The sequence below is a fragment of the Chiloscyllium plagiosum genome, unplaced genomic scaffold, assembly GCF_037043375.1.
Source record: "Chiloscyllium plagiosum isolate Xiang-an unplaced genomic scaffold, Cpla_swu_hap1 HiC_scaffold_44, whole genome shotgun sequence".
Lineage (NCBI taxonomy): Eukaryota > Metazoa > Chordata > Chondrichthyes > Orectolobiformes > Hemiscylliidae > Chiloscyllium > Chiloscyllium plagiosum.
Genome location: NW_028270182.1, coordinates 22,712,799 through 22,728,198, shown reverse-complemented (window position 1 = coordinate 22,728,198; position 15,400 = coordinate 22,712,799). Strand labels below are relative to the sequence as shown.

Genomic DNA, 15,400 nt, shown 5'->3' with positions numbered 1-15,400 from the left:
GAGGCGGGAATTGAACCCGGGTCGCTGGCACGGTGACTTGAACTTCAGGTAAGGACTGTCAGCCATTTGCTCATTTAGAGGTCATATCATGCAGGTGAAAATTATTTTAGCTTTATTAACAGTGGCCAATTAATTACGTGCACAAGACACAGGGAATTGAGAGTTTTGTGAGATAACCTGTGTAACAGCCCATCTGTTACTGAAGTCAATCTGCAAGAGAATTTCAACTACCTTCTGTTAATATTTGGAGTTGCAATTAACACCTTTGTGGACAGTGTTAAAACGTTTCATTTAAATACACTCTCTCATCTCACAGAAAGAATTCAAGAGTAGTTGCTGTACAATGAGCAACTCTGGAACACAGTCACTACCAGTGCCGATATAACGGACAATTGTTTTGATGCAAGTGATTTTTTAAAAAATTTATTCATGAGGTGTGGGCATCACTGGCTGGACCAAAACTTATTGCCCATCCCTAATTGCCCAGAGGGCAATTCAGAGTCAATCCCATTGCTGTGGATGTGGAGTCACATGCAGGCTAGACCAGGTAAAGATGGCAGTTTCCTTCCCTAAAGGACATTAGTGAGCCTGATTAATATTGAATTCAAATGCCATGATTTGATGGGATTTCAACCTGATCCCCAGAATATCACCCGGGTCTCTGGATTAATAATCTACCAATAATACCACTAAGTCATTGACATTTTGCAAGATGACCATGAAACCGTTGCTGATTGTCAGGAAAACCCATCAGGTTCACTAATGCTCTTTAGGGAAGGGAACTGCCATCTTTACCTGGTCTCGCCTGCTTGGGACTCCAGGTCCACAGCAATAGGGTTGACTTTTTACATCAGGAAAAAAGTAATGAGTTAAGAGTTAATCATTTTCCTTTGGTTGTGATGGATAAGATTAGAATATTGGTCCATGGCACTCAATGAAATTCCCCCACCGAAGTAACCTCCTCCAAAACTCCTCTCCGCTGAAAGCTGGATTTCTCTCACTTTGGTTCTTTTATTCACCCCTTATGTTCCTTGACATCAAACTACTTACCTTCAGCCGAGGTCCTAAGCTCCAGACGTCCCTGTTAAAACTCTCCTCCAAGAAGCTCTTTAAAATCTACTTGTTTGAACAAGATGGATACTTGTCACTTGCCTAACTAAAATCTATCATGGCGTTTCGTCTCCAACAATGCTGCCAAGTAGCAGTAAAGGGTTTCCCTACAGATGAAGCATGACATAAATGCAAGCTGCTGTGACCTCAAAGTTTGTCTACACAAGCTGCTCACAAGTTTTAAGACAAAGGTGTTTCAAGAATCAAATCAGTGACTTTAAAATTTCTTAATAAAAATGTGGCACTTCTTAACACTGCAACTCTCCTATACCGAAGTGCTCGACAACATTTTTAATTCAGGTATTGGATTAACACCAACTCACAACCTTCAGACTCAACGGTGAACATACTAAGCCACTTTAAGGCTTTATTATCTATTGGCACCATTTAAAAGTGGCTCAGTCACAAGCAAGTCTGAGGCATACAACAGATGCTTCAATCCAAGGCAAAACACTGGGATCAGTCTCCATTCTGAGATGGCTAAATGGATCATTAGTGTAAACAGCCTTGGATGCAAACAAGCACAAATGCTTTTATTCTATAATGGGGCGGGGACATCACTGGGGACCAACACTCCTGACTTTTCTCTAACTGAGTGGTTTTCTAGTCCATTTCAGAAGGCAATTGAGAGTCAGCTATATTGCTGTGTGCCCAGAGTCACTTGTAGGCCAGAACAGGGAAGGACAGCAGATTTCCTTTCCTCAAGGACATTAGTGAACCAGATGGGCTTTTAGCAACAACCAGTGCTAGTTTCATAGTCATGATGACTGAAGCCAACTTTCAATATCAGATGTGTTTTATTCAAGTTAAATTCCTCCAACTGTTATGGTGGGATTTGAATCCATGACCTCAGGATGTTAGCCTGGAATACTAGCTCAGTGACATTACCACCACACCAATGTCTCCCACAAATTCACATCAAAACATGCTCAAGGAACAGGAGGTGGTCATTAGGTCCATCTAGCCTATTCTTATTTTTCAATGACACCAAGACTGATCTATATCTTAATTCTCTTCACCCAATTTACTTCTTCAATTCTTAACAGATTTGCCAAAAATCAATCTCCCATTATTTGGCTCAAAGATGAGAAGGATGGCTTGTGTGGACGATAGAGATGTCAGTGATGCAGCAACAATACTCTTTCGAAATTGGGGATTGGGATTGGGATTCTGTTCAGATATATCTGCAACCACCTGATGCCATGTAAGACCGTGGCAGTGACTAATGAAACATGGCTGATGAAGCTTCACATCTGATCCTCCTTGTACCTGACCCGGGTGTGCTCTGGGTACTACAACATGGAAGAATAGATGTTAATCCCCCACCCTCATGATCTGAAACTCTCACGGGGGAATAAAATGCTGGGTGTTTGATTTATGTTTCAATTTATCACCAGAAAATGTCACAAAAGCTGTTCAAAAGCAGAACCAAATTGTGGTGTTTTGTAACATCTCAAATTTACATACTGATGCATTATTGATCCTATTCATGCCTTGTCCCTTCACCTGAATGGTCCTAATAGAACTTTTTCTTAGCCTTTAGTACATGAAGTACTAATCCCCAATGATGCATATGGGCAAGGGAAGACCAAAAGTAGCCTTCAGACGAAAGGAGTTAAGGTTTTGACACGAGAGAGCAAATGTAAGAATCATATCGCATTCCAGTATCATTTGGAAGCCATGCGCTCTGCCCTACCTTCATTAATGCTATTAAAAGCTCCCGACTACACATTTATTCGAGAAACTTCTTAAGTAAATTATACCATAGGTTTGTGAGAAGATTTGTAGCTCGGGTGCTCGTTGTTGTGGTTCTGTTCGTTGAGCTGGGAATTTGTCCCCTGTCTAGGTGACATCCTCAGTGCTTGGGAGCCTCCTGTGAAGCCCTTCTGTGATCTTTCCTCCGGCATTTGTAGTGGTTTGAATCTGCCGCTTCCGGTTGTCAGTTCCAGCTGTCCATTGCAGTGGCCTGTATATTGGGTCCAGGTCGATGTGCTTATTGATTGAATCTGTGGATGAATGCCATGCCTCTAGGAATTCCCTGGCTGTTCTCTGTTTGGCTTGTCGTAGAATAGTAGTCCTTAGTAGCCACACACGCAGATGACAAGCAACATGAATTCGACTGGGACAACACTACTATTCTAGGACAAGCCAAACAGAGAACAGCCAGGGAATTCCTAGAGGCATGGCACTCATCCACAGATTCAATCAATAAACACATCGACCTGGACCCAATATACAGGCCACTGCAATGGACAGCTGGAACTGACAACCGGAAGCGGCAGATTCAAACCACTACAAATGCCGGAGGAAAGATCACAGAAGCGTTTCACAGGAGGCTCCCAAGCATTGAGGATGTCACCTAGACAGGGGACGAAACGTCTGCAACACAAATTCCCAGCTCGGCGAACAGAACCACAACAAATTATACTATAATGACTTCATCCTTCCATTGGCGGGACTTTAGGAGGGGATATAACGGCTATGTAACTTGCTTACACAGGCAATCTCCATTCTAAAACATGGACATTATAATGGAAAGGTTTACAGAAAGCACCCACAGATGTAAAATGTAGATCAAAACAACTCTGGAACCTGTGGTGCAGTCAAACTTATCACATCAGTTGTTACTCAGGCATAGCAGGTTATAATCTCTCAATTTTTCATTAAAAAAAACCATGGTAGCCAAGAACAGTATAACCAGAAGACTAACCAAAAACATATGGCGCAAGCCTCCAGAGGGAAGGCACGCCATTGTAATAATAGCAGAAGGCATAATGCATGAGAAGATTAAAAAACTGTAGACTTTCAATCTCTGGAGTTAAGAATGAGTGGTGATCTCATTCAAAAATACAAATTTTTTGCAGGGCCTAACAGGGCGAATACAGGAAGGATGTCTCCCCTTGAACCAGGGGAGACCGTTTCAGAATATCGTTAGTGCATTTAAGATTGAGATGAGGAAGAATTGCAACATTCTGGGGTAGAGAATTCCAAAAATTCACCACGCTCTGGGAGCTGTGGAGAATTCATCATAATGGTCAAAACCTCAAGAGATTGATAAATTTCTGTACATTAGTAAAATCAAGGGATAAAGGGAAAATTGTGCAAGTACAAGATCAGCCATGACCTGCATGAAGGCTGAGGGGGCCCCAAAGAGTTGAGTAACTTATTCCTGTTCTTATGTTCTTTTCCAGTTGCGACTGCTTTATCAGCATTTGTCTCTCCACTGCACTGCAAGGTCTTTCAGCTCCCTGTCTGTTTTGAACTTGTACCTTGGGAGGTGCCTCGTCTTCCATCTTCACCCATGGCCCAGAGTCGTCCCTGTTGTTGGCACGGGGTGGGAGTACAGGAGTCTCTGAGGTCGGGTCAGAGTTCTGACGCAGCATCTCACCACGCTTCACTGGTGCAGGTTCCTGGGTTGGGAAGGCAGCGACATTCTTGGTCGGTTGGTCTTGAAGTGACTGAGACCGCGGCACCGGTGCTGACGACGGCTTCAGCGCAACAAGGTGCGCCACTTGAAACTGCAAAAAAGGCTCCAGTGAGAACTCAAAGGACACTGGAAGAGCAGAGGCCAATTTATAGTTGCTTTACAACTATTAATGCCCCACCACAAACTGACACAAATGCAGCAGTTGCTGCAAATCTGAAACAAATGCAAAGAAACAGAGGCAAGACTCAGCAGGTCAAACAGAGTCCAAAAGCTGAATCTTTAAACATTTTCTCATTCCACTGATGCTGCCTACACTAATGAGCATTTCCAGCATAATTAAGTCAACTTCCTCTGTCACCTACATATTCAAAGATACATGGCAAATTACTGCAACTATTAATTTTTGTTGCATAAACCAGGCACCACAAGTACATGAGCCTCAGCTACTTAGAATCTATATTAATGACTTAACAAGGAAGTTGAGGGCATTTGGTCTTGATACAAAGTTAGAAGTGATAGGAAGTGCAAAGTTGGAGAAGGATACAGACAGATTGGTGTGACTTGATAGACTGCTGCATTAGGACACGGAACGTTAACAGTATGATGGAGAACTACCTTTGACTGGGCTCCCTGCGGCTCCACAGGTCGGTGCATGGGTGGTGTCTGAGAGTTTTGGGCAGCACTGCTGGGTACGGATTCTGTGAGTGACTGCAGCGATGGATCAGATATTGTCGTCCCCATCTTAGGCTTCGCACCAGGAGAGTTCTGTCTGTTCATTTTGGAGCGTTCTTCAACCTTCATGGACAGAGAGAGAGAAAAAGAGCGAGAGAGAAAGTGACACAGAGAGAGAGAGAGAGAGAGAAAGAGAGAGACAAGTGAATCAATACCACAAATAAAATCAAGCAAGATGACACAAGATCCTCAGGCTCGGCTTTGCAACATTAATTCCAGGATCTGTTTGTATGCAGTACAAACCAGTGGTAAAATGCATTACCATTCTTAACATTTTGCTTGCCCCAGGACAAGCAACACATAATTACAACAAAGGTAATACAAGATGGAGGACGGGAAAAATTTTGTGGCTGGAAGAGGGTTTTTTTTTAAAAAGTGATATTTTAGGCGTTGGAGGGGAGTTCCTCGAATTCCAGGAGCAGCAAATCCTGTTTCATATGATGTTGCACTGTTTTGGAACTTTGGAGGGAAAAAAAAAGTCAAAACAACAGCTCTTTTACAAAGCAGAAAGACAGACAAAAGTCAGCGACCACATGGTCAATGAGGGAGAGAGAGAGAAACTTAAACTGCTAACTGACACAGCAGTGAATCTGCACAGTTACTGCCTTTGCTATTTGAGTTCATGCACTCCGACATCCAGAGATACATCTAGGAAAAATTAACAAACAGCGAAATTCATTGGAACTGCAACCTTGGAGTAACCTGTATGGGAGAGCTCACAGCTCAGGAAGAGATAAATGCACAGTATTTAATGTGTAACATTGCTGCAAGTCTGCAGTAGTGAGTGGGTTCTTTCTTGATTATATGCTTTATTGAAATCTGTCCCTTGATTAAATTTTCAAAATATAAACCGTAAGTACTAAGTTAGCCTGGAGCACTTTTTTTAGAGCAAAAAGACGGTGCTATTTTCTGGGCCTGTAGATTGTGAAGGAGCAAAGATGGCCTTTAGTCAATTGATATGATCTTTCTATTGCATGTGGGATTTAGGGAGAGCTTCCATGTTACTGATGATTATGTCTGCAGTAAGTGCATTTGGTTACGAATCCTATTGGATCGCACGGATCAGTTGCAGCGACAGATAGAGGCAATGAGAAATTTACACGAGATCGGGGACGTGATGGATGGCAGTTATATTAAGGGAGAAAGCCGCAGATACAGTCAGGTAGATGAGTCAACTCCAGGAAAGGTAGGAGGGGTAGGCAGGTAGGGCAGCAGTCTTCTGTGGCCATCCTCATTTCAAGCAAATATACGGTTTTGGAACATTTGGAGATGATGAACTCTCAGGTGGATGTAGCTTGAACAGCCAAGTTTCTGGTATCAAGACAGGCTCTAATGTAACGAGGGGTACATTGGGTTCCAAGCAATCAATTGTGATAGGGAACTCTCCAGTCAGAGGCACAGACAGACGTTTATGTGGCCAGCAGCAAAATATTAGAGTGGTGTGTTGCCTCCCAGGTGTCAGGATCAAGGATATCTCACAGAGGGTGCAGAATGTTCTCAAAAGGGGAGAGGGATCAGGGGGTCATTGTATACATTGGAACTGCAACTGTCTGACTGCAACTGTCCAAGGTGCTGGCGATTCCACATCTGGAGTTAAAAGGACAATTTTGATTCCTTTATTGAAGGAATGATATTATTTTATTGGAGGCAGTTCAAGGAAGGCTCTCTTGGATCATCCCTGGTGTGCAGGATTGCCTTATGAGCAGAGACGAAACAGGTTGCGACTCCACTCTCTGGAATTTAGAAGAATTCGAGGTAATCGCATTGAAACATACTCTATTGTTAAGGGATTCTATGGTGTAAATACTGAGATAATGCTCCCTCTCATTGGACAGTTGAAGACAAGAGAGTATAGTTTCAGAATTAAGCGAATTTAAGACTGGGACGAGGAGGAATTTCTTCTCTAAGCGTAATGAACGTCATGGATCTCCTTGCCAGAAAGATGAAGGGGCAGAGTCCTTGTGCATATTTAAGGCCAAGATAGATATAGATTCTTGATCAGCAGGGGTTTCAGTGATGGAATCATGGATGTTTATACTACGAGGCGGCCATTCTATCCATTGTGTCTCTACCAGCTCCCAAAAGAGCTACTCATTCTCCAAACCCATCTGCATAATCTTCTAATTTAATCTTTTTCAAATAAACAGCGTGCTCTCTTTTGAAACCTCCTGTGGAATCCATCTCCACCATTCTCCCAGGCAGTGTACTCCAAATCCTTACAACTCAGAATCAAGCAGCTTATTCTCATCTCACTGACGATCTTAAAATTGTGACTCCTAGTTACTGACATACCAACGAGTGGAAATAGAATATCACTCTTTACCCTGTTAGAATTGTTCATAGCTTTGGACACCTCAAAAAGGTTGTTGTAATAAGAATAAGCCTAATCTTTCCTTATATCTAAAATCATGCATTCCTGATATCATTCTGGTGACACTCCTTTGCACTTTCTCCAGGGCTTTAACATCTTTCCTTAAATAATTCATTTGCCCCAGTGTCTGCCAACTTGCCAATATTTCTCTGAAATCATTGAGCATCATCCACACAATTCACTATTCTCCTGAGCTGAGCATCATCTGCAACTTTAGAAATGTTGCCCTCAACACCAAACTCCAAATCATTTATATACATCAGACAAAGCCGGGTCCCAACATTGATCCCTGAGCATACCACTTGTCTCCAATCTGAGAAATGCCCATCTGTACTTAGACTGTTTCCTTTTAGCCAACTTCTAATCCAAGGACTGCCAAGGACACAGCAATCCCAAACATTTATAATTTGCTAGTCAATCTGCTTTCCGAAAGTCCAAATGTAAACCCATCTACAGCACTATCCTCATCCACTTCCTGGGCTACCTCGTCAAAGAACTTAATTAAATCGGTCAGACAAGACCTGCCTTGACAATGCCATATTGACTGTTTAGTATTAACTTATTTTTCTTTAAGTGTATATTTCTCTTATCCCAAATTATGGACTCCATAGGTTTTCCCACTACAGAGGAACCTCAATTATCCGAACATCAATTATCCGAATATTTGATGATCTGAAGGAGATCTAGAGGTCCTGTTAGAAACATTACATCAAAGAGGTGCTTCCAACACTGATCACACCTGTTGTTTACAATTATTAAAAACAAACTCTGCTTACTGACATGCTGCCAAGAACAGTCCTGGACATCGGCGGGAGCCAGGGACTGACCTCCCACCCTCTCTCTCTCCCCACAATTTTCCCTTGAGTTCTATACACCTCAAACCCCTCTTTCCTCAGATAATCTCTCTAACATTGTCCTGTACAGGGTAAAGGTGAAACGTGAGAAAACGTTGCAGTGAAAAATTGTGTGTTGTGTGTATGCGCTATTTGAAGACTCACCCCCCCCCACCCCAAAAGGGCAGCAGCAGTCTTATTGTTGATGTCCAGTCTGGCTGCCATCTCCCCCAGGGGGTGTGTGCGTGTGCGCGCGGTGCAGGGGTGGATATTGGGGGGGGAAGGCGGCATAGTTAGATGACAGGGATGGGGTGAGGTCAGACACGGTGCGAGATGGACAGTGCTGGGGTCGGAGTCAGAGGGGGAGTGCCCGGACAAGGGCGGCTTGGATGGTGTTGGGGGAGTCAGACAGGGTTAGGGGTGCGCATGGGGGGGACCCAGAGGTAGGGGCCCACGACGGGCAGGGGCTCATGCTTGCAAAGTGCTGCTGCCAAGTCTCCTGAACGGGGAGCAGACATTAGCAAGTGCTTGCTACGTCAATCCCATTCAACTGGTGGGGGTTGAAACTTTATTGCTGGAACAGCACAGCAGGTCAGGCAGCATCCAGGGAACAGGAGATTCGACGTTTCGGGCACAGGCCCTTCTTCACATACCACCCACGCCCTCCACCTCCTCCAGGATTTCCGCTTCCCCGGTCCCCAACGCCTCATCTTCACCATGGACATCCAGTCCCTGTACACCTCCATCCCCCATCACGAAGGACTCAAAGCACTCCGCTTCTTCCTTTCCCGCCGTACCACCCAGTACCCTTCCACCGACACCCTCCTTCGACTGACCGAACTGGTCCTCACCCTGAACAACTTTTCTTTCCAATCCTCCCACTTTCTCCAAACAAAAGGAGTAGCCATGGGCACCCGCATGGGCCCCAGCTATGCCTGCCTCTTCGTAGGGTATGTGGAACAATCCATCTTCCGCAACTACACTGGCCCCACCCCCCATCTTTTCCTTCGCTACATTGATGACTGTATCGGCACTACCTCGTGCTCCCACGAGGAGGTTGAACAGTTCATCCACTACACTAACACCTTCCACCCCAACCTCAAATTCACCTGGACAGTCTCGGACTCCTCCCTCCCCTTCCTAGACCTTTCTGTTTCTATCTCAGGCGACCGAATCAACACGGACATCTACTACAAACCAACCGACTCCCACAGCTACCTGGACTACACCTCCTCCCATCCTGCCCCCTGTAAAAACGCCATCCCATTCTCCCAATTCCTTCGTCTCCGCCGCATCTGCTCCCAGGAGGACCAGTTCAAAATACGTACAACACAGATGGCCTCCTTCTTCAAGGACCGCAATTTCCCCCCCGACGTGGTCGACGGTGCCCTCCACCGCATCTCCTCCACTTCCCGCTCCTCCGCCCTTGAGCCCCGCCCCTCCAACCGCCACCAGGACAGAACCCCACTGGTCCTCACCTACCACCCCACCAATCTCCATGTACAGCGCATCATCCGCCGTCACTTCCGCCACCTCCAAACAGACCCCAGCACCAAGGATATATTTCCCTCCCCTCCCCTATCAGCTTTCCGTAGAGACCACTCCCTCCGCGACTCCCTTGTCAGATCCACACCCCCCACCGACCCAACCTCCACTCCCGGCACCTTCCCTTGCAACCGCAGGAGGTGCAACACTTGCGCCCACACCTCCCCCCTCACTTCTCTCCAAGGCCCCAAAGGAAACTTCCATATCCGCCACAGATTCACCTGCACCTCCACCCACATCATCTACTGCATCCGCTGCAGCCGGTGTGGCCTCCTCTATATTGGGGAGACAGGCCACCTACTTGCGGAGCGATTCAGAGAGCACCTCTGGGCCACCCGGACGAACCAACCCAACCAACCTGTAGCACAGCATTTCAACTCCCCCTCCCACTCCACCGAGGATACGCAGGTCATTGGACTCATCCACCGCCAAACCACAACAACCTGACGGTCGGAGGAGGAGCGTCTTATCTTCCGACTGGGAACCCTCCAACCGCAGGGGATGAACTTGGACTTCACCAGTTTCTTCATCCCCCCTCCCCCCACCTTGTCTCAGCCGAATCCCTCCAGCCCGGCACCGCCTTCCTGACCTGCAGTCTTCTTCTTGACCTCTCCGCCTCCATCCTACTCCGACCTATCACCCTCACCTTGACCTCTTTCCACCTATCACATTTCCAACGCCCCTCCTCCAAGTCCCTCCTCCCTACCTTTTATCTTCTCCTGCTGAACACTCTCTGCTCATTCCTGAAGAAGGGCCTGTGCCCGAAACGTCGAATCTCCTGTTCCCTGGATGCTGCCTGACCTGCTGTGCTGTTCCAGCAATAAAGTTTCAACCTTGATCTCCAGCATCTGCAGACCTCACTTTCTCCCCCAACTGGTGGGGGTGGCAGGTTTCAGCAATGCTGCAGGTCTCTTACACACAAGTGTGTCTCTGCTCCGAAACAAACCCTGAGACAGAGAGAGGGGGCAAGGCAGGCAGAGCGAGGAAAAAGAAAACTTCACAAAACTCCGAGCCCCAGAGGAGAGGCACTGAATCAATTAACTGAATGAATGGAACCAACAACATCAGAAGGGAAAAGGTTGAGATTCTGAAGGGAGATTACAGAGAGTTAGGGAGGAATTTAAAAAAGGAGGTCCTCAAAAGTAGTAATATCTGGATTACTCCTGGTGCTACGAGCTAATGAGGACAGGAATAGGAGGATAGAGCAGATGGCTGAAGAGCTAGTGTATGGAAGAAGGATTCACATTTTTCGATAATTGGAATCTCTTTTGGGGTAGAAGTGACCTGTACAAGAAGGACGGATTGCACCTAAATTGGAAGGGGACTAATATACTGGCAGGGACATTTGCTAGAACGGCTCGGGAGGATTTAAACTAGTAGGGTGGGGGGGGGGGGGGGGGGGGAACCCAGGGAGATAGTGAGGAAAGAGATCAATCTGAGACTGGTACAGTTGACAACAGAAGTGAGTCAAACAGTCAGGGCAGGCACGGACAAGGTACGACTAATAAATTAAACTGCATTCATTTCAATGCAAGGGGCCTAACAGGGAAGACAGATGAACTCAGGGCGTGGTTAGGAATGGGACTGGGATATCATAGCAATTACAGAAACATGGTTCAGGGGATGGGCAGGACTGGCAGCTTAATGTTCCAGGATACAAATGCTACAGGAAGGATAGAAAGGCAGGTGAGGGGGGGGGGGGGGGGGGGGGGGGGGGGGGGGGGGGAGTGGCATTTTTGATAAGGGATAGCATTACAGCTGTGCTAAGGGAGGATATTCCCAGAAATACATCCAGGGAAGTTATTTGAGTGGAACTGAGAAATAAGAAAGGGATGGTCACCTTATTGGGATTGTATTATAGACCCCCTAATAGTCAGAAAGAAATTGAGAAACAAATTTGTAAGGGGATCTCAGCTATCTCTAAGAATAATAGGGTGATTATGATAGGGGATTTTAACTTTCCAAACATAGACTGGGACTGCCATAGTGTTAAGGGTTTAGATGGAGAGGAAGTTCTTAAGTGTGTACAACACAATTTTCTGATTCAGTATGTGGATGTACCTACGAGAGAAGGTGCAAAACTTGACTTCGTCTTGGGAAATAAAGTAGGGTAGGTGACTGAGGTGTCAGTGGGGGGATCATTTTGGGGCCAGCGACCATAATTCTATTAGATTTAAAATAGTGATGGAAAAGAATAGATCAGATCTAAAAGTTGAAGTTCTAAATTGGAGAAAGGCCAATTTTGATGGTATTAGGCAAGAACGATCGAAAGCTGATTGGGGGCAGATGTTCGCAGGTAAAGGTAAGGCTGGAAAATGGGAAGCCTTCAGAAATGAGATAACAAGAATCCAGAGAAAGTATATTCCTGTTAGGGGGAAAGGAAAGGCTAATAGGTATAAGGAATGCTGGATGACTAAACAAATTGAATGTTTGGTTAAGAAAACGAAGGAAGCATATGTAAGGTATAGACAGGATGGATCGAGTGAATCCTCAGAAAAGTAGAAAGGAAGTAGGAGTATACTCAAGAGAGAAATCAGGACGGCAAAAAGGGCACATGAGATAGCTTTGGCAAATAGAATTAAGGAGAATCCAAAGGGATTTTACAAATACATTAAGGACAAAAGAGTAACTAGGGAGATAATATGACCCCTCAAAGATCAGCAAGGCAGCCTTTGTGTGGAGCCGTAGAAAATGGGGAAGATACTAAACGAATATTTTGCATCAGTATTTACTGTGGAAAAGGATAAGGAAGATATAGACTGTAGGGAAATAGATGGTGACACCTTGCAAAATGTCCATATTACAGAGGAGGAAGTGCTGAATGTCTTGAAACGCATAAAAATGGATAAATCCCCAGGACCTGATCAGGTGTACCCTAGAACTCTGTGGGAAGCTAGGGAAGTGCTTACTGGGCTCCTTGCTGAGATATTTGTATCGTCAATAGTCACAGCTGAGGTGCTGGAAGACTGGAGGTTTGGCTAACATGGTGCCACTGTTTAAGATGGGTGCTAAGGACAAGCTAGGGAACTATAGACCGGCGAGCCTGACCTCGGTGGTGAGCAAGTTGTTGGAGGGAATCCTGAGGGACAGGATGTACAAGTATTTGGAAAGGCAAGGACTGATTAGGGATAGTCAACATGACTTTGTGCATGGGAAATCATGTCTCACAAACTTGATTGAGTTTTTTGAAGAAGTAACAAAGAAGATTGATGAGGGCAGAGCAGTAGATGTGATCTATATGGACGTCAGTAAGGCGTTCGACAAGGTTCCCCATGGGAGACTGATTAGCAAGGTTAGATCTCATGGAATACAGGGAGAACTAGCCATTTGGATACAGAACTGGCTCAAAGGTAGAAGACAGAGGGTGGTGGTGGAGGTTTGTTTTTCAGACTGGAGGCCTGTGACCAGTGGAGTGGCACAAGGATTGGTGCTGTATCCTCTACTTTTTGGATGCGACCATAAGAGGTACAGTAAGTAAGTTTGCAGATGACACCAAAATTGGAGGTGTAGTGGACAGCTAAGAGGGTTACCTCAGAATACAACAGGATCTTGAGCAGATGGGTCAATGGACTAAGAATTGGCAGATGGGAGTTTAATTCAGATAAATGCGAGGTCCTTCATTTTGGGAAAGCAAATCTTACCAGGACGTATACACTTAATGGTAAGGTCCTAGGAAGTGTTGCTGAACAAAGAGACCTTGGAGTGCAGGTTCATAGCCCCTTGAAAGTGGAGTTGCAGGTAGATAGGATAGTGAAGAAGGCGTTTGGTACGCTTTCCTTTATTGGTCAGAGTATTGAGTACAGGAGTTGGGAGGTCATGTTGCGGCTGTACAGGACATTGGTTAGGCCACTGTTGGAATATTGCGTGCAATTCTGATCTCCTTCTTATCAGAAAGATGTTGTGAAAGTTGAAAGGGTTCAGAAAAGATTTACAAGGATGTTGCTAGGGTTGGAGGATTCAAGCTATTGGGAGAGGCTGAACAGGCTGGGGCTGTTTTCCCTGGAGCGTCGGAGGCCAAGGGGTGACCTTATAGAAGATTACAAAATTATGAGGGGCATAGATAGGGTAAATTGACAAAGTCTTTTTTTTTGGGGTTAGGGAGTCCAGAACTAGAGGGTGAGAGGGGAAAGATATAAAAGAGACCTAAGGGGCAACTTTTTCAGACAGAGGGTGGAATGTGCATGGAATGAGCTGCCAGAGGAAGCGGTGGAGGCTGGTACAATTGCAACATTTAAAAGGCTTTTGGATGGGTATATGAATAGGAAGGGTTTGGAGGGATATGTGCCGGGTTCTGGCAGATGGGACTAGGGATATCTGGTCAGCATGGACGGGTTGGACCGAATGGTCTGTTTCCATGTTGTACATCTCTATGACTCTATGAATGAACAACTATCCGAATGAAATAGTGCCCGCCCATCTCATTCAGATAATCGAGGCCCCTCTGTAATGATATCAAGCTGACAGGTCTGTTGTTTCCTGGGTTACCCTTTGTCCCTTTCTTAAACAATGTTGTCACATTAGTAATCCTCCAGTCTACTAGGACTAATCTTGCATTTAGGCCTGGAAAATTTCTGTCAACATCTCCTCAATTTTCTCAGCAATCTAGGATGCACCACATGCAGACCTGGCGACTTCTCTACTTGAGAGTGCTGCCTGCTTTTGTAGCACCTCTTCTTTATCTGTCACTATACTGCTCAATTGCTCAACACCCATGTCCTCAATTAGGTCACTGTCACCATCTTCTAATTTGGTAAAGACAGAAACAAATTATCCATTTAGTACCTCTGCCATACCCGTTGCTTCCATAAGCAGGTTAACCACTTGTCCCTTATGGGTCTCACTCTATCTTTCATGAATGTTTTACTATAAATATTTTTGAAGAACATTTTACGATTTCTTTTAGCACAGCCTGCCAACCTTTCCTCATGTTTCCTTATTTCAGGCTAAGCCTCTCTCCTGCATTTGAGATACTCTTCCCGATTTCTATAGGTATGGCAATAGGTATTGCAACCTATCTGTCTCCCTTTTAAAATTCTCATGTTTTACATCCATTGTTTTACCAAAAAACGCATTTACAATCAATGTGCTCCAGATCAACTTTTAAACCCCTAAAATCTCCCCTTTTCCAGTCTGGGATCTTACGCATTAACTGATTCTTATCCTTCTCAAACTTAATATTGAACCTTAGGATGTTACAATCACTATGTCCCAAATGGTCCCCCACTGTACCGAGGAGCAGATGGCAGACAGATTTTGGAAAGGTGCAGAAGTAACAGTTGTTGTCATGGGTGACTTCAACTTCCCTAATATTGATTAGAACCTCCTTAATGCAAATAGTTTGGAAGGAGCAGATTTTGTTAGATGTGTCCAGGTGGAATTCCT

At 45.1% G+C, this 15,400-nt stretch overlaps 1 protein-coding gene across 5 annotated transcripts in view; it reads right to left on the bottom strand.

The window, feature by feature from the left end:
• The window catches only part of LOC122548353 (misshapen-like kinase 1), a 309,681-nt gene that overhangs the window by 63,183 nt on the left and 231,098 nt on the right, over positions 1–15,400 (bottom strand). For 4 of the 5 annotated variants that reach the window (XM_043686889.2, XM_043686890.2, XM_043686891.2 and 1 more), the window contains 2 exons: positions 5,153–5,332; positions 4,380–4,628 (listed from right to left, as the gene is read on the bottom strand). In XM_043686889.2, the coding sequence (XP_043542824.2) occupies positions 4,380–4,628; positions 5,153–5,332 (429 nt within the window). The remainder of the gene's footprint in view (positions 1–4,379; positions 4,629–5,152; positions 5,333–15,400) is intronic. The other variant, XM_043686894.2, reaches the window with a different exon arrangement.